At 40.2% G+C, this 23955-nt stretch overlaps 6 protein-coding genes across 7 annotated transcripts; 3 read left to right on the top strand and 3 right to left on the bottom strand.

Annotated features, from left to right (window-relative positions):
- The first annotated feature begins 7340 nt into the window (after nt 1-7340).
- On the top strand, nt 7341-7715 carry LOC133993686 (histone H2B 1/2). The gene has a single exon (XM_062432696.1). It carries the CDS (start codon nt 7341-7343, stop codon nt 7713-7715), a length of 375 nt encoding a protein of 124 aa, XP_062288680.1.
- A 2113-nt stretch (nt 7716-9828) lies between these two features.
- LOC133994385 (histone H1-like) lies at nt 9829-14437 on the top strand. Of its 2 annotated transcripts, none has more exons than XM_062433633.1 (2): nt 9829-10341; nt 14082-14437. In XM_062433633.1, the coding sequence occupies exons 1-2, from the start codon at nt 9829-9831 to the stop codon at nt 14418-14420; spliced, it is 852 nt and encodes a 283-aa protein (XP_062289617.1). In that variant the 3' UTR covers nt 14421-14437. The 2 variants fall into 2 exon arrangements, with proteins under 2 accessions (XP_062289617.1, XP_062289615.1); XM_062433631.1 differs by lacking the exon at nt 14082-14437 and adding an exon at nt 10384-10431.
- Nucleotides 12766-13988, bottom strand: LOC133994391 (histone H2A-like). Its single transcript, XM_062433638.1, has one exon. It carries the CDS (start codon nt 13653-13655, stop codon nt 13272-13274), a length of 384 nt encoding a protein of 127 aa, XP_062289622.1. The 5' UTR covers nt 13656-13988; the 3' UTR covers nt 12766-13271.
- Nucleotides 14438-15985: 1548 nt separating the features above from the next.
- LOC133994392 (histone H2B 3-like) lies at nt 15986-16381 on the bottom strand. Its single transcript, XM_062433639.1, has one exon. It carries the CDS (start codon nt 16366-16368, stop codon nt 16000-16002), a length of 369 nt encoding a protein of 122 aa, XP_062289623.1. The 5' UTR covers nt 16369-16381; the 3' UTR covers nt 15986-15999.
- Nucleotides 16382-17643: 1262 nt separating this feature from the next.
- Nucleotides 17644-23533, top strand: LOC133994397 (histone H3.v1-like). The gene is made up of 2 exons (XM_062433644.1): nt 17644-18131; nt 23186-23533. The coding sequence occupies exons 1-2, from the start codon at nt 17652-17654 to the stop codon at nt 23510-23512; spliced, it is 807 nt and encodes a 268-aa protein (XP_062289628.1). The 5' UTR covers nt 17644-17651; the 3' UTR covers nt 23513-23533.
- On the bottom strand, nt 18587-19052 carry LOC133994390 (late histone H2A.L3). The gene has a single exon (XM_062433637.1). The coding sequence runs from the start codon at nt 19050-19052 to the stop codon at nt 18669-18671; it is 384 nt and encodes a 127-aa protein (XP_062289621.1). The 3' UTR covers nt 18587-18668.
- Nucleotides 23534-23955: the final 422 nt, after the last annotated feature.

The following is a 23955-nucleotide window of genomic DNA, read 5'->3' as shown; positions in this document are numbered from 1 at the left end:
TACAGCACAGCAATGGCGTGTGAGAATTATCATCGGCCTCAGGATAATCTGAACAACACATTAAATGGAGGTAAGCATTTAAGCTAGTTTAGCATCATTACAAGTGACGGGGTACAGCTATCAGTGAAATGCAGTTTCCCACTACTGTCGCTTCTACAGACCACAGATGACGATTATAAAGGAGAAAGAGGAGGGGACTAAGGACTGCACCTTGGGGGACTCCTGCTTGGGGGGTAAAGGGTGATGAGATGGACGAAGCAACTTTAACTTTGATTTGTCGGTTATTGAGGAAACTTGAGATGATGGACTGGGTGGGTTGTGGAAGTTTGAGGTTGGAGTCTAGTATTCTGTATATGAGGCCGTTGTGCCATACTTTGTCGAATGCTTTTTCTATGTCGAAGAATATTGCCAGGGTTATTTCTTTTTTGTTGAAATTTCTGTGGATGTCTTCTGATAAGCGGAGGATGTTGTCTGTGGTGGCTCTTCCTTTTCTGAAACCAGCTTGGTGGATTGCAATGAGACCCATTGATTCAATGTGATTCCGTAATCGTGAAGTGAGTATGCGTTCAAACAGTTTTCCAATGTGGCTGAGGAGGCTTATGGGTCGGTAGCTGGTGGCGTTGTGGGGATCTTTTCCTGGTTTGTGAATCATAGTGACAAGTGCAGTTTTCCAGGGGGAAGGGAAGTGGCCAGTGGTGATACAAGTGGTAAAGAGCTGTCCAAGGTGTTGAAGGTAGATTATCGGTGCTTGTTTTATTAAAACTGTGTCTTCTCCTGGTGCTTTATTTTTCATTTTCTTTAAGTGCAATTTAATTTCTTGGGTGATGACAGGCTCTGTGAGGGGGTGGAGCTTTGTGTTCAGGTTAGTTGTATATGTCTGTGAGGTCTTGTGTTTTGTTATTTCTTTGTCCACTAAGTCTTTCCATATGTTGTCAAAATTGGGGTCGTTTGGACATGTGTGGGTATTTTCGAGGTGTTTGCGGAAGAGTGTGGCTTTTTCTTTATTTTCGGTGATGGTAATGCCAGATGATTTCAGCAGAGGGATAGTGTTGTTTTGTGGATCTCCATTTATGGTCTTGATTTTCTGCCAGAAGGTTCGGGGGTTTGTATCATGGTCCAGTTGCCTGTAGAAAGTTTTCCAGGTTTTTTGTTTATGAAGGACTAGTTGTGTTTTGATGGTGGTTTGGAGTTTGTTTATTTCTGTCTTGATGTTAGGTGATCTGAACCGGATGTAGTTTCTTCGCAGTTTCCTTTTCTGTCTGATCAATTGGAGGATATAAGGGGGTAGTGACTGTATTGTGGTCTGGTTGGTAGTTTGCGGTATTGTTTCTTCTCTTGCTTGGGTGAGGAGTTGACTGAGCAGGGTGGCTTGATTATCCAGATCGTCGGGTGTGGTAGTGAGAATGGTGGGGGTGTCTTTTAGTTTTATTTCAATGTGTGTTTTGTAGGTTTCCCAGTCTGCTTTTCTGTATTGATATCTCTTGCGTGCAATAACTTGAAGGTGGAAAGAAAATGTGGTGAAAACCGGTAGATGGTCACTGCTGAGATGGTTTGTGGTGTAGAATTGGTGAAGTTTTGAAGCCAGGTCAGGGGTGCAGAGAATTAGGTCCAGGATGTCCGCTGTACCTGTTGCGGGGGAGATGTAGGTGGGTTCATTGGTATTAATGACCGATAAGTTATTGTTATTGAGAATCTGTTGGAGTGCTGTGCCGCTAGAGTTGGTTTTATTGCAGTAGAAGTTGATGTGCTTTGCATTGAAGTCTCCCATGATGAGGGAGCAGTTGGTGTTGGAGGCAGCAGTGAACAGGTCAGCTGAGGGTTTTATTCCAGGGGGGCAGTAGACACTAGTGATTGTGATGAAGTGGTGGGAGTGGATTTTGGCTTTAATTGTGACATATTCGTTCCCTTTGAGTTGTTCTGATGAGAGGTCATGATCCATTTGACTGTATTCAATGTTTTTTCGGATTAAAAGTAGAGTCTGAGGCAGGAGGCTGCACTTAAACACATCATGAGAACCGTGGAGACTCAGTCCCGCTGCTGGCTCCTGAGAGCAGTGTGAATGTCTGACACTTGTGTTTTCTAGTAGTGAGAAAAATGGGAAAAAATAAGTGTAGGACAAGTCCTGAAAGCTGACAGCGAAGACAGCGGATAGCGAGCATGTTTGTCTTCATATTGAAGTCATGTAGAGCTCTGATGATCTCTGCATTTTGTTTGTGGAGCAAACAAACATCACCTACCGACCTCCACCAAAAGTAGTTTTCCATCTGGCTTACATGTTTGTTCACAGAGTAAAAGTCAAAAACAATCTGTTGATGATCATTTTATAATCAAATGAAGCTTTTCTGGTAGCAGCAAACACACTGATCAGGCTGACGATTCGGTTTAATCAGACTTCCTGTCAGAGCTGCTCTGTGGCTGTGAACATTTATTTTTAATATAAATAAACAACAACACTGTTTTCTGCAACTGGGACTATATGTGTATCATACTGTTGTTTAATGTTTATTAGTTATAATTAATATACTAATTAAGAAATGCATTCATCAATGACAGTTGTCATTCTGAGTGAGGCAGAAGGTACATTTTTACTCTTGTTACGGATAGCTTTAGGGTTTCTCTTGTTTCCTTTTGGTTTATTGGTTGAGCAGAGCTGGGTGGGAAACCTGAGAGTTGGCAGCTATTCACATTATTGGTCGTCTGTTGTGAGAGGTCACGCCCTGCCCATTTGTTTGGCGGGAGTGACTGATTGATTAGGGGTGGCGACCATCCATCTCTCTCTCTCTTCACGACTACACAAATCAAAACTGAACGATACTTACCAACCCGGTTGGGCTGGCAGCTCACTGGAGCTGCGCTGGGGCTCTTTGGACCACTGAGGGGAGACGTCCTTAACCCTTAGATGCATGACCTACTGATACCTATACTCTTCCATGAGTGGGGTCAAAAATGACCCCAATTAGAATGAATGCGTTTTATGCTGTAAACTTAAGAAATGTATTTCATTTTGGTTAAAGATGATGATTTGTATTATATTTTGGTCAACAAAATAATTATTTCATGTTTGACATGGTCATTTATCACTTTTTTATAACATTTTTATCCCAGCTTTTAAAAAGGTCAAAAACGGTTAACATCCAAAAAGTATCCCAATTAGAATCAATGCATTTAATGCAATATTATAACGCATGAATGATTTCATGTTTTCCATGCTATCACAACTTCAACATTCATTGTTTGTGTATCTGTCTGTCTGTCTATGCATGTACACACACGCGTCTTCTTTCTTGTCACTGTGAGCAGCTGTTACAAACTACTTGTTTCTGGCTGTGAGCACTGCACACAGGGTCACTGCATTTCCAGCAACTATTGGTGGCTTTGCACACATCCTACACCTCTTTCTCTTCTGTTGGCCCTGTCATAACCCTAACCATCATAGTGAGAGTCTGCTTCTCTACACAACAAATACAGTAATGTTAGCTATCTTAGTTAGCTAGTGTTAGCTTAGAAAGTAATTTGATAATAATAATTATAATAATAATAAAAATAGGTGCGATTTATATAGCACCTTTCACATATCCAAGGACGCTTTACAATTTGATGATGATAACACAACACTATATCACACAAAAATCATGTATGTGGAAACTAAGTTCATATTTTATAACAGCATATATATTCTAAGGTATAAAAATGATGATAATACTTGTACTAATAATACATGTATGTTGCTGTGAAAAAATAATCTTTAGGGGTGGTGAGACTGCTGACATTAGATGTGTGGATCGACAGTAAATATACCTGACAGTCACAGTTGATAAAAATCAAAGGTTCCTAGGGTTAACCCTTGAAATTCCATAGAAAATGGTTGGGGTCATTTTTGACCCCGCGTATGGAAGAGTGTGGTACTGATACAAAAAATGCGATTACTTAAAAAATATAACAATTAGATACAAATCCAAATGGCCTTGTGTCAAAGACAACCTATTTGAGGAATACATGGAAGATTAAACGATAAAAATTTAAAATTACAAAGATATTGCAAAAAAACTACGGCTGGGGTCATTTTTGACCCCACTTATGCATCTAAGGGTTAAGGGAGGGTCCGGAACGTCACACAGCTGCAGTTACCGTAAGCAGAGCTGCCAGGTATTCGCCACTGGGGTGACATCGGCTCTGACTTGCCATTCTTTCATTCTTTTCTGTAACTCTTAGGGAGTGATAAGTCTGGGGTAGGGCTTGTTAAGTAAGCAGTTCTAACACTCTGAAGAAAATAACTTTCAATGATGTCCAGGTTACAATTTCTTTCTAAAGTCTCAAAAAGCCTTTTTTAAAAGATAATCTTAAAAAATGAGCTGGCATTGACATCCATAGAAAATCTTCTGATTAGAAAAAGTAGTGCAGGATAAAAAGCTTTCTCAGGGCCACTATACAAAAGAACAGGTTAAATAATATGTTTTTGTGCATTATCTATTAATATTTGTTTATATCCACTACAATAAACATTTTCTGTGAAATGCCATATGTATTAAAATTGATTTTCCCTATAATTGTTTTATCAACATATTTGTTAAGTCGACACATGGGAAGCCTTCTCATTTTTCACCAGTTTCTGCAACTTCTGTAGATGTACAGTGTAATAAGAAAAACATAATATAGAAATTACTTGATGACTTTCATTGACTTAGTTTTTGGTATATTTAACATTAATAATAATGCATATGTATAAACATTACTGTAAATGTGCCTGGACAATGTTATTGGTACCCTTTAAAAGTTGAAATAAATTATCTATTTATGGTGATACTAAGCAGACTATTGTGTTTTAATTAGTATCATGGGTGTTTTCAATTTTATAATCATTCATGCAGCCATTTTAAAAGTCATTGCAATTACTCACTCTGCTATTTTTTTTTTTTTTACCACACTAAACATGAAAAACAGAAGGAAAACTAAAAAGTTGTCTGAAGACATTAGAAAAAAGGTAATTGTCAAGCACGATCAATGTAAAGCTTACAAGATTATCTTTAAAGACATTGATGTTCCTGTGACCACTTTTGCCAATATTATTAAGAAGTTTAAAGACCCCTAGAGCTGTAGCCAACATCTCTGGATGTGGTCGCGAGAGGAAAATTGGGCCTAAGTTGAACAGAAAGAGTGCTTGAATGGTCAAGAAAACTGCATTACAGATCGAAGCTGGTCTTCAAGTTCAAGGTACAATTGTTTCACTGTATGAATGAAAATGATCTCCATGGTAGAACACCCCACTTCTAAGAGGGAGACACCTAAAATGCCAAAATGCATGTTGACAAGCCACAGTCTTTTTGAAAATATGTGCTTTGGACAGATGAAACATAATTAGAGCTTTTTAGTAAATCACAGCCAACCCCATATTTACAGAAGAGAAACAAAACCTTCAAAGAAAACAAACATTACAACAAAATACTGAGTAAAGGGTGTGAATATTTATGTACATGCAATATTTCAGTTATTTATTTTTAATAAATTTGCAAAAATGTCTAAAAAACCTTTTTGGCTAGGGGCCCCACTGGTTCCTTGTGGCTAAAAGAAAAGCCTCTTTTTGGGAGCTGATTGTAGGTCAGCACGGTTATTTATACACCGTGTAGGTGGGGCCCCCCGTGGGTGGGCGTTGACTATTTTTTCTCCGGACTGCGCAGGTCCGCGAGGGATAAACCCAACAGCTCTTAGAGGGCTGCGCCTATACTCATAGAATCTGGAGTTACAATACGTAACTAACGTTCCTCTGTCACTCCTATAAGCAAACTGGAAAGGGTCCAGCATGCAGTACACAGAGGTGGTCAAGTAACCAGCTACAACAACATGGAGGTTATAGCAATTGGCCGTAAATCATTAGGTGTATTTTCCCCAGGTTCTTTGGCACAGGCTTTATGGCGCTTTTCCACTACACAGTTCCAGCACGACTCGACTCAACTCTGTTTTTGTTGCGTTTCCACTAGGGATAGTACCTGGTACTTTTTTGTTCCAAGCGAGCCGAGCCAATACTAAATGTGACGTCAACAGACTGCCAGCCACTGATTGGTCAGAAGAGTTGTCGCTGGAAGAGTCATGAGCCGTCCCACACAAGAATCAAACCCGGCATTTTTAAATACCGGCAACAGCGTTAGAGCTATACGGCTCAATTTTCTTTCTTTGTGTGTGACAAAAAGCCACAAACAGCAGCAAGTACACCACTGCCTCAATGTCCTCCATTGTTTATGTGTTTTGTGTCGCGTATAAAACGAAGTCGCGGCAGTTTCGCGGAGCCGTGCTATGATGACCCAGCCCACGTTGAGTAGGTACTTTTTTGTAATGGAAAAGGTCTGTCCTGGAACCGTGTCGAGTCGAGTCGAGCCGAGTAGTGCTAGAACTGTATAGTGGAAAAGTGCCATTATTGTTGAGCATTTCCACGTTATAGGCACAGTGCTTGTGTCGAAAAGATACTGAAACTGTCTCGCAAAGACAGACTTTAACTGAGCGGCACCGTTTTTATGATACAGGACCAACTGATCCTTTTGTCTATTTGACTAGTTTGCAAACCATTTGTGTTGAAAGCTGTTATCAGAGCAAATAGGCTAGTAGCCTACTAATACAACTGGAAATGAGTAACATCCAGTTTAAAGAGCCTCAGAGCTCAGTTTAAAAGCTTTGATGGCTGAGTTCACTGAGTTAAACTACCTTTTTCTGATTTCTAGACTTCAGTATTATAGTTAAACTGTCATGTCTATTTTTAATTTATAATAAACACTTTTTATTTATTTGAAATCTTTAGTGTTGTTTATAGTAGTTATGAAGGGATGACAGGGAACAGAATGGAGCCTGTTTGGTTCACACTTCAATACTGTGTGTGAATATGAATGAATGTAGTGCAACAAATAGATGTTATAAAATGTGTGTATCATTCATCATGGTGATCTCTGGATCAGTCTGAACAGCCTTTGATTGTCATCACGTGATGAAAGTGTTTGTGTACGAGTGAAATCAGACAGATTAAATGGATCATTATAATCTTAAACAAACTTTGTCTTTACAGTGAAAACATTCAAATAATTTTATAAACTATAATATCTAATATAAAATATGCTGAAGTTTCTTTATTGCCTCATACGTTGTTCTTCTGTGAGAGAGCTGCTTGAATTACTATTTATCTTTGATGTTCCTGTTGACCGAAACAATGTTTCCATGGAAACATGGGTTTATCAGCCTTGACGCCACGTTTAACGCCATTACCAGCTCAGCCAATCACGGGAGGGGGACCGCACAGATATATTTGCATAGACTCTATATAAACAAAGTTGCTCCCTCTGAAACATCAGTTATTCGACATGCCTGAACCAGCGAAGTCAGCGCCTAAGAAGGGCTCCAAGAAAGCCGTCACCAAGACCGCCGGGAAAGGCGGCAAGAAGAGGAGAAAGACCAGGAAGGAGAGCTACGCCATCTACGTTTATAAGGTTCTGAAGCAGGTCCACCCTGATACCGGTATCTCCTCCAAGGCCATGGGCATCATGAACTCCTTTGTTGGAGATATCTTTGAGCGCATCGCCGGTGAGGCTTCCCGCCTTGCTCACTATAACAAGCGCTCCACCATTACCTCCAGGGAGATCCAGACCGCTGTCCGCCTGCTGCTGCCCGGTGAGCTGGCCAAACACGCTGTGTCTGAGGGCACCAAGGCCGTCACCAAGTATACCAGCTCCAAGTAAATCTGCTGTTTGTACCAACAACCCAAAGGTCCTTTTCAGGACCACCCACAATTTCACCTGAGAGCTTTATTCCTGAAAATCAGATGATTATAAACTACCTACCTTGTCACTAAAGCTATTTAAATGCATGTTCAAGTCTATGACTATACTGTCAAGACAACGTTTCCACCTTAAATACATCCTCAGTTACAGGAAAGCTGGCTGTGCCAAAATGTATTCTGGGATGTTTCCCTCCATATTTAGTAATGCATTCTACATACCAGTTAATATGATCAACAATGACATTGGATAAATATTATTTATCTGTTGGGTTTTAAAGCCAAATAATGTACCTTTTTTTTTTAATACTTAATATGGGTTAGGTAGTACATGCCACTGTCACATGTTAAAAAATGTTGCTGACATGACTAAGCAATATAAAGGATGACTGTACAACATTTAAAGCCAACAGGGACAAGATAATGGAAAATATGATTTCAGGATGAGTAAACGATTTCCATATTTAGCCATCTTGCTTAAGCCACCTCCCCACAAACTACAGACTGATAACAGTGAAATACCTAACTTCAGTATAAGGAGTTAGCATAATATAAACCCATCAGGAACCTGTGATTCTGGGTTATACATGTGTGATTTTAAATTGTAAACTGCTCTGCTGCTCAAAAAGCTTCAGCCCAGTGGCTCTTACAGTCACCCGCTGCCTGAAGCAAGCTGTCCTTACAATGTGACTGACCTGTAATGAAGATTTTATCAGTGAAATGTGTACATAAAAGAACAGTTAACAAGAAATAATGAATATTATGCAAATATATAGTCATGTTCGTGGAAACAATATTCAAATAATTAATGGACACCTCAGTTAACAGGAACTTTCTAGATGTGTTTTCGGATGAGAAGTAAATATTTTGGGGGTGTGGGTATTTAATATTGTAAATATAATTTCCCACAAAAAGCACAACATATGTTTCCATTGAGATGTGTATGAAATTAGAAAATACATATAGACACTATGTAGTCCATTTGTCCTTTAATTGACTGTAAAATGAGAAAATAAAATATTTTGGAACAAAATCTTTAAAAAGACATTTAGTTTTGTTGTTGTAAACTAAATAACTACCTCATGATGTAATATTATATTAATCATAACTCAGGGGAACAAAAAACTATCTTTCACAAAGTGAATTAAAAGGAAAATATGTTTAGGGAACAACTTTCAGTGTTATTATATTTTATATACATGTGTAAAACACTGGTACTGAATTTGACTGAGGGTCAATAACATCAGAACACACACAAACATAAATAAATAAATATTGTAACTGAAATACTTTTGCAATCATATTAAGTTAACCAATGATGCATTCATGGAGCATGGAGTTATTACCCAATAACAGATTGGAGCCATGTACTGTCATTTATTTGTCGTGTTCATTAATATTACAAATATAAATAAGTGTAACACACAAGTTGCACTGACTGCAGATAACACTGTTGTTGTTTATTCATATTAAAAATAATCCCCAGGATAACATGTTCACAGCCACAGAGCAACTCTGACAGGAAGTCTGACGAAACCGAATCGTCAGCCTGATCAGTGTGTTTGCTGCTACCAGAAAAGCTTCATTTTATTATAAAATGATCACCAACAGATGGTTGTTTTTACGTTGTCTCTGTGAACAAACATGTAAGCCAGCTGGAAAACTACTTTTGGTGGAGCTCGGATGTATTTTACAGCATTTTAGGAGAGAAATGAGAGAGAAAAGCCGCTGCGCAGTGCTGTCCGCGGCGGTGAACAGGTGATGTTTGTTTGCTCCACAAACAAAATGCAGAGATCATCAGAACTCTACATGACTTCAATATGAAGACAAACATGTCCGCTATCCGCTGTCTTCGCTGTCAGCCTTCAGGACTTGTCCTACACTTATTTTTTCCCTCTTTTCTCACTACTAGAAAACACAAGTGTCAGACATTCACATTGCTCTCAGGAGCCAGCAGCGGGATTGAGTCTCCACGGTTCTCATGATGTGTTTAAGTGCAGCCTCCTGCCTCAGACTCTCCATTAGTCTACTAAGACTCTGTGTGATTTACGTAGGATCTAAACTCCGAGGAAACAATGGCAGAAGTGGCTCCAGCTCCCGCCGCCGCCCCGGCGAAAGCCGCCAAGAAGAAGGCAGCAGCAAAGCCCAAGAAGACCGGCCCCAGCGTCAGCGAGCTGATCGTTAAAACCGTGTCCGCCTCCAAGGAGCGGAGCGGCGTGTCTTTGGCCGCCCTGAAGAAGGCTCTGGCTGCCGGAGGCTACGATGTGGACAAGAACAAGGCCCGCGTCAAGACCGCCGTCAAGAGCCTGGTGACCAAGGGGACTCTGGTCCAGACCAAGGGAACCGGAGCCTCCGGCTCTTTCAAGATGAGCAAGAAGGTGGAGACCAAGCCCAAGAAGGCGCCCGTGAAGAAAGCCGCTCCTAAAGCCAAGAAGCCCGCCGCCAAGAAACCCACAGCGGCTAAGAAGCCCAAGACAGCGGCCAAGAAGGCAGCAGTCGCCAAGAAATCCCCGAAGAAGGTGAAGAAGCCCGCAGCGGTCAAGAAAGCAGCCAAGAGCCCCAAGAAGGCCGCCAAGAGCCCCAAGAAAGTGGTCAAAAAGGCTCCCGCAGCCAAGAAAGCTCCCGCAAAGAAGGTGGCCAAGCCCAAAGCAAAGAAGGCAGCACCCAAGAAGAAGTGAGCTGTCATCAGTCAACACACCTCAACCTGAACAAAGGCTCTTTTAAGAGCCACCTATATATCACCTTAAGAGCATGATCCTAATTACAATGTGTTGCAATCATGTAGTGTTTTCTATTAATACAAACAACATTGTGCCATGTCTCTTCATTCTGCAAATTGTACTCATGTTCAAGATCAATTATGTATTCACATAATGGCTCACTGGACAGATACATTTGAGTACCTGCTTTTATTTGACTGCAGTTATTAATATTACTGACCAACCTGACCAAAGGCTGTTAAGAGCCACCCACCTCTCATCTAATGGGCTTGATCCTAATAGGGATGGGTCAAATCAAACTTTCACTCAATTCAATAATTACTGTTACTTTCTGTTACAATTGTGAACTGGGAGTTAGTTAACTAACCAGGTCACCTAGCAAACTGTATAGCAAGTAAGCTAATCTGATGATAGTACATTGCTTATATATGATTTATGCATTATGCAATGTAGTGACATGAAATATTTTCGGTGGAAAAAAAAAAGTAGATGTAAAATAGTCTTTTAGTATATTGTTGAGTGGTGAATATTGCTATTTATATGTATGAAATCTATAGTGTCCATGAGCCACAGTGAATGCCAACCAACTACACAAGTTACCAGTAAACAATAAGTATTTACCATGACAAATACATTAACAATGTATACATTCCAGATTGTGTAATAGTTTCTTTCCCATAGGCCATCAGGGCAATGAACTCCCTCCACAAGCTGCCCCTCATTCCTCCTGTCAGGGATTGAAATGGATGAGAACTGAATGCTAAATGCACATGCACTTTACACTTCAAGTACATCAAGCACTAAATTATGCTGCTCTTGTGAAACCTATGATGCTTTTATGTTTTTTTAAATTGTGTTCAATGTCTTGTTTTTTAAAATGTGTTTAAATGTCTCTCTTATTCTGTTCCTGTGACTGTTCACAGTGTGACTGCCTATTGTTTTAACATCAAGAATCTGGAGAATGGTATCTCGCTTCTGTATATGCTGAAGGTGTATGATGGAAGTGACAATAAACTGAACTGAACTGAACATAACAAACTTTCTCAATAAAAGAATCAACAGTTCATTAATAATCCATTAATGCATAACTTCAGCATAATAAAACATCTAGTTGCAAAGTTTAACCAATCACATTTTTGGAGGATATGGATGTTTTCCTCACTAAATTTATATTACAAACAGTAGTGTTACCAACTTGTATTACCTTCACTTTAACTAACATACAATATTAAGAGCTTGTGTGTCTGTTCTGCCACACGAGCTACACTGATTTTTTAAGAACTTTAACAAATGTATTTTTTCTGCAGATTTGATGTTAAATGATGTTTTTAAGAATTATTTGATTATTATAGTATAAAAAATATTTGAAGCTATGTATTTTTAAGGGATATACAAAACAGCCTTGGTGGATGTGGGCTCACGATATACAATGAAATATGTCAGAATCAGCATTTTAGCTATTCAAAAACAAAGTATAAATGTATAACAGGTGTGAAGGTTCAGTTGATTATATTGTCTTGTTTTTCATGGTCAACACATCTCAAAGTTAATAATGAATACTGATAACTATTTTCTTTTTTTCCCCCAAGATTTATTTATTTAAAAAGACAGGGACAATGCATATTAATCAAAAAACATTAACATGTAAATACACAAGATTATAGCCAGTGGCTAATTTCCATCTTTAATCCCTGGGGGCAGGTTGATGTTAAAAACAACATGTAAAATAACATTATTTAAAAGAAAGAAGAGAAAGTTAATACAAAATAAAATAATCAGACAGATAAACAATGAGCAGAACACCTTGTTAGTCTTGACAGGACCAGAATTTGGGGGATCATAAAGTGCTAAGTGCTTATGTGTTTAGGTGCTAAAGTGCTAAGTGCTGCTATATTAAAAACTGCTGTTATTGCACATTGTCCATTTCAGTGTGTTAATTATATTGCACATGGCCCTATTACACAAAAGTGTAAAAGTGCTAGTGTCTATTGCACAATGCCCTATTGCACATATTTCTTACACTCAGATATTATTGCACTTAGTAAATGTACACAGATGTACTTGTGTACGCACTATTGCACAGTATTCACCTACATAAATAGAATTATGTATGTATACAAGGTCAAAGACTGGTTTGACACCAGCAACATCCCCAAATTACACCCCAACAAATAAACCCACATATACATACAACACATACAGAGGACTTTTAAGATAGGTTATGAGATTATTTAGGAACTATATTTTTAAGTGTTTAAGGGTTGGTATATCTTGTATCTCTTATACTGACTGCCCAAAAAGTTTTCCTAAATGGGACCAGACAGTCACCTCTGGATCCTGCTCTGGTTGACCTATTTGTGTTTTTTCAATATAAATTCCGTTAACGGAGGTGGAGCTAGTCCGTTGAGGATTTTATAGACCATGATACAATCTGCCTATTTTATTATTTTCCCAACTCAGGAGTTCATATTTCTTCAAGATGGCACAATGATGGTATGTGTTGGGCTTTTTAATCTAGAATTTTCAGAGCTTGTTTGTATGCAATTTCAACAGGCTTTAGCATGGACTTATGCACTGCCCAGTTTGTTATACAGTAGGTAATGTGTGGCACAATCATCGCACTAAGGTGGTAAATGGTTATCATTTGTATGCATATATTGCTGGCAACATAAACCATGCTTGTTTCAATCAGTTATTGTATCAATAAATGTGTTAGAGACATGAGGATGTGAGCCTTCTATGAGTTGTGGGTGGCTCTTAAAAGAGCCGTTGTGTTGTAGAAGACCCGGGCCTCAAATTTACTTCTTGGCGGGTTTCTCGGTCTTCTTGGGCAGCAGCACAGCCTGGATGTTGGGCAGCACACCACCCTGAGCGATGGTCACTCCACCCAGCAGCTTGTTGAGCTCCTCGTCGTTGCGGACAGCCAGCTGCAGGTGACGGGGGATGATCCTGGTCTTCTTGTTGTCTCTGGCAGCGTTTCCAGCCAACTCCAGGATCTCAGCGGTCAGGTACTCCAGCACAGCCGCCAGATAGACGGGGGCACCGGCACCGACACGCTGGGCGTAGTTGCCCTTCCTCAGATGCCTGTGGACACGACCAACGGGGAACTGGAGCCCGGCTCTGGAAGAGCGGGTCTTTGCCTTGGCGCGGGCCTTGCCTCCGGTTTTGCCTCTACCGCTCATTTTTAGCTTCTTTCCGAGAGTTAGACCTCAAAGAAAATGTAATCTGCTCGATGAAAACCTGGTTTATATATCCGCCAATGTGCGGGACGGTTCGTGCCCGACCAACCAGAAATGAGGCTCTAGTAGCGGGGGACCCGCTCTCATTTTGGCGGACCTTTTCAAAGGACTTTTGTCCAATAAGCAGCGGAGCTTCAACCTCCTGTAGGCGGTGCTGAGCTGCAGGAGGAGCCTCTCACCAATGAGGACCCGGAGGTGTGAAGCAGCGTCACAGTTACGCGGCTGCTCCGACACTTTAAGAGCAGCGTGTCTCCTCTTATCGGGTAGGTTTTCTCCTGATCAGAGAAACTAGCAGAAATGGCAAGAACCAAGCAGACCGCTCGTAAGTCCACCGGAGGCAAAGCCCCCAGGAAGCAGCTGGCCACTAAGGCTGCCCGTAAGAGCGCCCCGGCCACCGGCGGAGTGAAGAAGCCCCATCGTTACAGGCCCGGTACCGTGGCTCTCAGAGAGATCCGTCGTTACCAGAAATCCACCGAGCTGCTGATCCGCAAGCTGCCCTTCCAGCGCCTGGTCAGGGAGATCGCTCAGGACTTCAAGACCGATCTGCGCTTCCAGAGCTCAGCTGTCATGGCTCTGCAGGAGGCCAGCGAGGCTTACCTGGTCGGCCTGTTCGAGGACACCAACCTGTGCGCCATCCACGCCAAGAGGGTCACCATCATGCCCAAAGACATCCAGCTGGCCCGCCGCATCCGTGGAGAGAGAGCTTAAACTGTCTGCTACTCTAAAAACACAACAAAGGCTCTTTTAAGAGCCACCAACTCTCAATAAAAAGCAATATGTCCCTTTACTACAGTTTAATATAAATTGGGTTTACAACAATGCCAATATTATACTATAATACCGTGTTTACTTTTTAATAAGCACAGCAGTCATTAATGTCTTAAACATGTGATTATATATTAGAGACTCATTTCTTAAGCTGGTTTTGTAAAAATGTTCAGTCCCCAGAAACTTAATATCTGATAGAAATGGTGGACTGAGACTACAGTATAAACCCTCAGTGAAGAGCTGTTTCCTAATTATATAGAACAAACAAATGCACTATTTTAGTTTGTTTGATCACATCTTGTTTTGCTAATATGTATCAATGGACTAGCCTGAGAGACTTTAAAGTGACACACAATATTTAGATTGTGTCATATCACTCGTTTATAAGAAAGGGACATGGAATAAATAACTGGAGACATATTTTAAAATAGTTATGAGTAGAAAAGTGAGCAGGCATGTGCAAGGGAAGGCTGATGTGAGATAATTAAGCATATTGACAGACATAACCAGTAATTGTGCTGGAGAATAGTTACCAATCATGTTTGTGGGGAAAAAAGTCTCATACCTCAAGAATGTCCAATGATTTACTTCAACGACGAGTTACGTTTCTAGATTCTTAGTTGTCCTTCAGACATCTATTTTAAAGTGACTTGGAATTATACATTTGAAATTTTGTGATGTGTCCTGCACACTTTTCTTAAAACAATTTTCAATCCGTCTGGTGGAGTCTTTTGCCATAACAGACCTCCATGCAGTGGCACTGAAATTGAATGTCAGTTTGTGTCTTTGTCTTCACAGTATTTGACTCAGCAGTTGAGTTGTGCTGGCCTGCTGTGACTATGCTCAGTCTGAACCACAAAATGGATGTGCATTAAACTAAAAGGGCTCCTTAAATTAAAATATTACAGGCTGTAAATCAAATTGAGGCAGAAACTAAAACAGTGGTCATTTAGTCACCATTATTCCACTGTATATCCCTTACTTTGTAAAAATTAGTGTTGATTATTTGTCAGGATCCCCTCTGAGGTATTGCATGCACATTTTACTGTAGCGACATCCTGTGGTCAGGATACGTCTGTATTTAGTGAAACAGTATTTTCACTTACTGCGGTCAGTTGGAGATGTAAATTCATTTTTTGCCCACATAAAAGGGGCGTTTGTATTTGTATATGTTAAATTTAGGCCAAATTTAAGACCATTATGAATTGAAAACCTACACAAAGTACGACATAATAAGGAAATTCGCAGTCTCAGATTTACTTTCAAAGTAACACATTATCTGATGTGGTCTTGTGTGTGACAGTGCTTTCACACCAAGTATGCATAATTTGAGAAACTTCTTGCAGATAATACACAAATTGATCGTTTGGTATCGATTTTAACAAACCACTGAACTGTGATTAAGCAAACACTACCTGGAGAGAACTACAACACACATCTAAAAAGGAATAAAGCCCTTTGGTGAAGATGTGGGTGGTCCTGAAAAGGACATTTGAGTTGTTGGTTACAAACAGCAGATTTACTTGGAGCTGGTGTACTTGGTGACGGCCTTGGTGCCCTCAGACACAGCGTGTTTGGCCAGCTCACCAGGCAGCAGCAGGCGGACAGCGGTCTGGATCTCCCTGGAGGTGATGGTGGAGCGCTTGTTGTAGTGAGCAAGGCGGGAAGCCTCACCGGCGATACGCTCAAAGATATCTCCAACAAAAGAGTTCATGATGCCCATGGCCTTGGAGGAGATACCGGTATCAGGATGGACCTGCTTCAGCACCTTGTACACGTAGATGGCGTAGCTCTCCTTCCTGGTCTTCCTCTTCTTCTTGCCGGTCTTGGTGGCTTTAGACACGGCCTTCTTGGAGCCCTTCTTGGGTGCTTTGACTGGATCAGGCATTTTCGCTGGTTTGGTTTCCACAAGAGAATAATTTTCCTAAATCCAACCAGTCAATATAGTCTCCCATAGACTTCAGTGACAAAAGGACATTTAAAAAAAATCATACCTGATCACAGAAACAAACAACAAAATCCTCCAGTCAATCAGTTACACATAAGAGCCCCTACACATTGAACCAAATGTGTTGCTCTTCAAGTAGTTAACAAGTTCTTGCTGCACAGAGCTATACCACATTTCTCAACTCACTATGCAGTAAGTGACAGTGTCCTTACATTTTGTAACAAGATGAATGAACACCCAAAAGTGCAGAAATATATTCGCTACCAGGACATAACAGTTTTACATGATGGGAGAGTCAAACAAGTCACAGAGAATGAGCAGAATGCCTTCCTTTCGGCATTGATTGAGCCACCAAGTGAAATTATTTAAAAAAGCTATTGCCGCACAAAAATTGCCCTGTTCTTCAAACCATTTGACGAATACCTCTTTTCTCCTTCCACAGGGTTTTGGGTTTGTGCCCCATATTGCACATGTGACTGAGGGTACGTCCCCAATCCACTTGATTCCAGTTGATAAGCTTGAACAAAAATGTCTGCTTGTGAAGTCTGCCAATAGCATTTATGTGTGCAACTTCCCAAATCAGTAGAGGGATTAGAATATACAATGAGGTATAAGCCATGAAGCAGCCAAAAATGTAATATCTGCCGATGATGTAAGAGATACAGAAAGAGAGACAGACAGAGAGAAAGACTCACTCACCTACCATACACCCAATTGTATTCACATTCATGTTTGATTGTATTATATTCTTCTTTCTTTTTTTCTCGTTTATTTTTTTTCTCTTTTACATTTGTTTTTTTGTGTATAGCTTTGGCAACACTGTAAGTACTTTGAATTTGAGACAGAGACAGAGAGACGGAGAGAGAGACACACACATACAAATGCAAAAAAAAAAACAAAACAAAAAAAAAAAAAAAAACAATAAGAAGACAATTGTGAGATGGTTACATATTCCAGGAAGTATGCATAGTGGAAGTGGTGAAGTAGGATGCTATGGGAGGATTTAAAAAAAAAAAAGGACCCTGGACTAAAGTGAGGAAATGGTGTAAACATATAGTTACATTTAAGAAGAAATTACTGAAGATAGTTGAAGTTTCATTCAGAAAAAAAAAAAAGATAAATCGTGAATATAAACTTACTTTCTTTTTTCTTCTTTCATCCGGAGCTGGGAGACAGCTGATGAGGAGGCAGGGTTTAGTTTGAATTTATTATCCAATAGCAAGATGAGCTGCAGCGCGCGCTCCTCCTGGCCTGGACCAATGAGCGGCGCCGTGACTCGGCAGATCCTTTATAAAGCTGCAGCTCATCGCAGAGCGGAATCCTTTGTTTTTCTGTTGAAACAGAAGGTTGAAATGGCAAGAACCAAGCAGACCGCTCGTAAGTCCACCGGAGGCAAAGCCCCCAGGAAGCAGCTGGCCACCAAGGCTGCCCGTAAAAGCGCCCCGGCCACCGGCGGAGTGAAGAAGCCCCATCGTTACAGGCCCGGTACCGTGGCTCTCAGAGAGATCCGTCGTTACCAGAAATCCACCGAGCTGCTGATCCGCAAGCTGCCCTTCCAGCGCCTGGTCAGGGAGATCGCTCAGGACTTCAAGACCGATCTGCGCTTCCAGAGCTCAGCTGTCATGGCTCTGCAGGAGGCTAGCGAGGCTTACCTGGTCGGCCTGTTCGAGGACACCAACCTGTGCGCCATCCACGCCAAGAGGGTCACCATCATGCCCAAAGACATCCAGCTGGCCCGCCGCATCCGTGGAGAGAGAGCTTAAACTGTCTGCTACTCTAAAAACACAAAAAAGGCTCTTTTAAGAGCCACCAATTCTTAGTAAAAAGCATTGTCCCTTTTACTATGACCATGTAGAAATGTACCTTTTTCAGATCAGTTCTTTGAGTCTACTATAACACAACGCTCCAGAAGGGAAATGAGATGGGGTTATTTGTTAATACAGTATGCACTACACTTGAGTTAACAAGTGTAGTGCAGAGTTAACAATTTCTCACTCGTGAAATTAACTGGTGTATAGCGTTTTCCCTGTTCAAAATGTGCCTACATACTGCAGGTCAGGAGTGGGTAGCTCCAACCCTAAGCGTGTTGTCATAAAGAGACATTGAAAATGTTCTTTCAACCATTGATAAATCATAAGCATAATTAAGTAAGACCGATAGACTTCAGGATGTTGACTCTTTGTGAGTAGTGGGTGGCTCTTAAAAGAGCCGTTGTGTTGTTGAAGACCCGGGCCTCAAATTTACTTCTTGGCGGGTTTCTCGGTCTTCTTGGGCAGCAGCACAGCCTGGATGTTGGGCAGCACACCACCCTGAGCGATGGTCACTCCACCCAGCAGCTTGTTGAGCTCCTCGTCGTTGCGGACAGCCAGCTGCAGGTGACGGGGGATGATCCTGGTCTTCTTGTTGTCTCTGGCAGCGTTTCCAGCCAACTCCAGGATCTCAGCGGTCAGGTACTCCAGCACAGCCGCCAGATAGACGGGGGCACCGGCACCGACACGCTGGGCGTAGTTGCCCTTCCTCAGATGCCTGTGGACACGACCAACGGGGAACTGGAGCCCGGCTCTGGAGGAGCGGGTCTTTGCCTTCGCTCTTGCCTTACCAGCGCCTTTACCACGTCCAGACATATTTCTTACTTGCTTCGTAGTCACAAGATAATAAAATTCTTTCTGTATGAACCTAATTTATATCTCAGCCAGCGCTCTCTCATTGGTCAGAGTGAGCGGTAACTACGATCCCCCAATCAGAGAAGAGCTCGTGTCTGTTTCTGGTATTTAATACAAGGCTTCCGCTTTGTGAGAGATTTCATAATAAAACGCAACATTTAATTGTGATTCTTCCAACCTACTTTTAAATAAGGTAAAATAAAAAGTAGATTACACAATATGTATTATCACCTAATGAAAACCCACAAGATTAGTATTCTTGTAACCCTGTAATATTAACATATGATGTGTGTCTTTTGGAAAATGCTAACAAAGACAAAAAATAAAATCCATAAGTAATGATACTAGTTAGAATTATGTATGACAAATGTGAATTCAAATTTATTGCACATTTATTGGTCATTAGTTACTGGAATTATACTGCAATCATTATCAATAATATAACTAATTACTCTTTAACCATGGCATAGATGTGGATAAACAGCCAAAAAAAGAACAAATGAATAAATGGATAGTTACTGTTACTGGTAGTTTTTGTGTGCTTAAATGTATGTATTGTTTAGTCTAACATTGTATAACTCTTACAACGCTTGTAAGTTAACGTCAGGCGTTTTTTTGCAGAAAAAAGATGCTTCAGGGTTTTGGTGTATTGAGGAAAAAAGATTTGATTAACTAAGATGAGGGTTTTGACAATATTTACTCTTGTTTTGTAATTACTATCTTTGCTTTCACATTTCTTTACCTCTCCATTACTTTCACACATTTTTTTCCGTCCCAGTTTCTTTCACTACATCCACTGTTACAAATGTTAAATTTCAATTTCTTGTTTGACTTGAATATTAATGTTTTGTCTGTCACTCTCTGCTCAGATCTAACGTCTTTCTGTTGTGTTGTGATTTATCTATTTATTTTTTCAGATGCATTTCATATAAAACTAATGGATTAGTTAAAACATCTATCTCTGACTATTTTTTATAATTATGATAATGCTGTCAGTGTAAGCTCTGAGCAATAAATATTTATCTTTATTTTTTAGATAATAGACTGTATAAAAGTAATGGAGGTAGCCACCGTGATGTCATGCATTGGTTTGTGAAGTCCCATTTTGAAGCTCCAAATTTGTCATTTTGAGTCACCATCCTGTAGTTTTGAAACTAGAAGTGCTGAACAAGACCGATGTGTTGAGTTGTAAATAAATCTTTAAATGTTTCAGTGAGGTAATGAATGGCCTGAGCCCTCATTCCCGCTGCTATTTCGTCATTATTGAATGATTTACTTTTGTTATCTTTTCCTAACACAGCAGTAACACATTACAGTAAACCTATATTACAATTAGTAAAACAATTAAAATACACTCAGCTCAGAAGAACAGCTCTGTTTTAGCAAAAATAACCATCATTACAAGTTTGCAATCACTTGTATAACAAGCAATATTATATAGTCTGATATGACAGGAGCGTCATATTCAGCTTCTTTTAATGTCCAGCAAGAACAATATAAATACTACAGCTGAGAGTCTGTTTTCAACCAAAAGTTAACCTGTGAAATATCACAGAAAAAAAGATACAAAATTGAGGAAAATCAATCAAAAAGGAAGAGATCACCCTGCTTCGGTTTATTTACCCATTTCTGTAGTTCTTTTTTTATCTCTCTTTCCTCACTGGCACAGTTTTTGTTACCTGAACTATTGATATCAAGGGTTTATTATGGTTACGTTTAGCCCCAGATACTTCCTCATACAACTGAAGATGTTTGTTTAATATATTGACTTCATTTTGGTTTTTAATTACAACAGTTTCATCAGCAGCGTTTGCTAACACAACTACCGGCTCCCAATGCTGGCTCTGGTGTCACTCAACCTATCATCGTTTTTAACCCTTATATGGTATTCGTTTTTTTGTTACACAGGGAGTCCTGCTGGGTCTGGTGGACCCATTGCATTTTGAGGCTTTTAATTCAACATAATTAAACCTTTTTTTGTTAAAATACTCAGCAGATCTTTACTTCATCCCAATTGGAAGTAATATAAACAACACATATGTTAAATTTGTTCCCTTTACCTTTGTTAAATCACATTTATGAGTAGAAATGTCGCTCGTTTTTTTTTTTAGTTTAAAAAAAAAATGCAACAAAATAAGAAAATACATCATAAAGCAGGCATAACTAGAACATAATCAACACTTACATGTACAAATGAAGGAAGTTTTTCCAAAACTAGTGTTTTATTTGAATTTTATTAGAAATTGAACCTAACATCTGTCTGAACAGCATATTAGCCCCATTGAAAACGGTCATTTTCATACCAGACTATACCAGACAAAAGGTGCAGAGTTTCACCGTGTGTGCATTGCAAATGTAATTCTTGCACTGGGTGCATGTATATTGACTTTTTCTGTCCATCTTGGGTCCACACACTTCACAGCACTTCTTTTTGTTGCTGGCCACAATCTAGAATAATGAAAAGCTTCTGAGCTGGCTGATGCTCATCCTCCTCTTCCAACTCAGTGTCAGACTTTGAAGTTTCAGAAATGTGATCCTCACACTCTGAAACTTCATCCTCTGCATCACCATCTAAACCTTCTCTCTCTTCCAAAATCAATTGTAAGGCAGTCTGAACAGAGAATCTTGATCAGTTGCGGTATGGAACCACGCTGACACAGCTATTCATAGTGTCAGGTCCCCAAGATTAGTTCCCGCAAGACAGAGGGTGAAATGTGTGGGAATGTGGGTGCAGATAGTGTTGGGTACTCCAATTTTGCAACAATTTTGCAACCTTGTGCGGGAACAGGTGGGTGCACCTGTTCCCGCACTCTCCTTCGCTCTCTCTCTCTCTCTCTCTCTCTCTCTCTCTCTCTCTCTCTCTCTCACACACACACACACACACACACACACACACACACACACACACACACACACACACACACACACACACACACAGGCCCAGAGAGGAGGAAAAAGGAAGGGAAAATGAGGGTGCACAGGATCTTTTACACACTTTCACTAGACCCGGGTCCAGTGGACCCGAAGACCCTGTATGTAATATAAATGTGTAGGGGGGGTATACAGGGGGGGGTCATCGAAAAATATTTCTGATTCATGTTCCTCACAGAAAATGAGCCAAGGCCAATGAATCTTAGTTTGGAAAAATTATTATTTGTATCATTTTTCTTAAGCTAAAAACTGAAAATGGGTCCCACAGACCCGAATACCTTATAAGGGTTAATCATATTCAGTTAATCATATTGAAAAAATGAATGTGTGTGTGTGTGTGTGTGTGTGTGTGTGTGTGTGTGTGTGTGTGTGTGTGTGTGTGTGTGTGTGAGTGATAGAGTGTATGTGATAGAGTGTGTGTATACGTAAATGTGTGTATGTGCGGAAATAGATAGTCTTACAGTTCTGCATTTATAGCATTATGTTTAAATCTGTCTCTCTCACCTCTGTCACCCCAACAATGCTGTTGCTGATCATTGACATATCCCAGACTGTGATAACCCCACGCCCCAAAATAGTTCACTTTGCATTTAGTTTATAGAAAATAATTCATTTTTTGTGATTTTTTCATAAAAAAAACAAAACAGGCATCATATGTAAACTGGTATTAAAATCCTGAAAATAAATGAATATCTGATATTAATTATTAAGACTGATGTTGGTTAAAAAAAAAAATCATTCAAAGTAGAAAATAATATTAATGTACAATATTTGTTATGGCAGTCCTTTTACATGGACATTTTTGTCCCAAAGGAACTCAAAGGAACATGTTTTAAGTGAGGCACAAGAGTTAAACTCATATGTTAAAATTTCCCACAGATATTCTCGTTGATTAAGATCAAATGCTTTCCTTTGGTCCAATCCTATGATGAATAATTTTTATTTAAAAAAAAAGATTTTTTCTGGTATAGACGCCTTTATTTGACAGTAAAGAGACAGGAAATTACGAGAGAGAGAGAGAGGGGGGATTGACATGCAGGCGGAGCTGCTGAGTTTAACACCGCCCAGCAAAGGTTGCGCCACATGTCCTCTTTCACGTCCGCAGACACGCTTTAAATATAGAAGCCCTGATAAAATTTCATATTGCGTTTCTCTCGTTTGAGAAAATATCATTCATAATGAGCGGCAGAGGAAAGGGAGGGAAAGGACTTGGAAAAGGAGGCGCTAAGCGTCACCGTAAAGTCCTCCGTGATAACATCCAGGGAATCACCAAACCCGCCATCCGCCGTCTGGCTCGCCGCGGTGGTGTGAAGCGTATCTCTGGTCTGATCTACGAGGAGACCCGCGGAGTGCTGAAGGTTTTCCTGGAGAACGTGATCCGTGATGCCGTCACCTACACCGAGCACGCCAAGAGGAAGACCGTGACCGCCATGGACGTGGTTTACGCTCTGAAGAGACAGGGTCGCACTCTGTACGGCTTCGGAGGTTAAATCTGACCCACTGATACTGAAACACAAAGGCTCTTTTAAGAGCCACCCACGTTTACTGAGAGTTGTCCTGTTTTGTATCACTGATGCTTTCATATTACAAAAATCACTGTTAGATATTACTAGAAATTAAAGTTTATACTTCAATACACTGAAGATGAGGCAGATAAAGGTTGACTGAGTTACCATTAAACATTAATTGCAGTACGCAATTCAATTCATTTTTTAACCTACTTAAGATCAGTTGGTACAAACATTCTTACTATATGTAGTGAGATGATTAGAAGTAGTGATTGTACATCCTAAGGTGTGATACAGGACAGACTGATCCTCTTGTTGATAAGTTTGAAAGCTGCAGTGAAATCAAAGACTAGTACTAACTAACCACTCACCTCCTACCTGTTATCGCTGTTTACATCATATATAAACACCATAATGTGTAGATG

This window comes from Scomber scombrus, chromosome 14 (genome assembly GCF_963691925.1).
Source record: "Scomber scombrus chromosome 14, fScoSco1.1, whole genome shotgun sequence".
NCBI classification, from domain to species: domain Eukaryota; kingdom Metazoa; phylum Chordata; class Actinopteri; order Scombriformes; family Scombridae; genus Scomber; species Scomber scombrus.
This window is presented reverse-complemented; position numbering and strand designations above follow the sequence as displayed.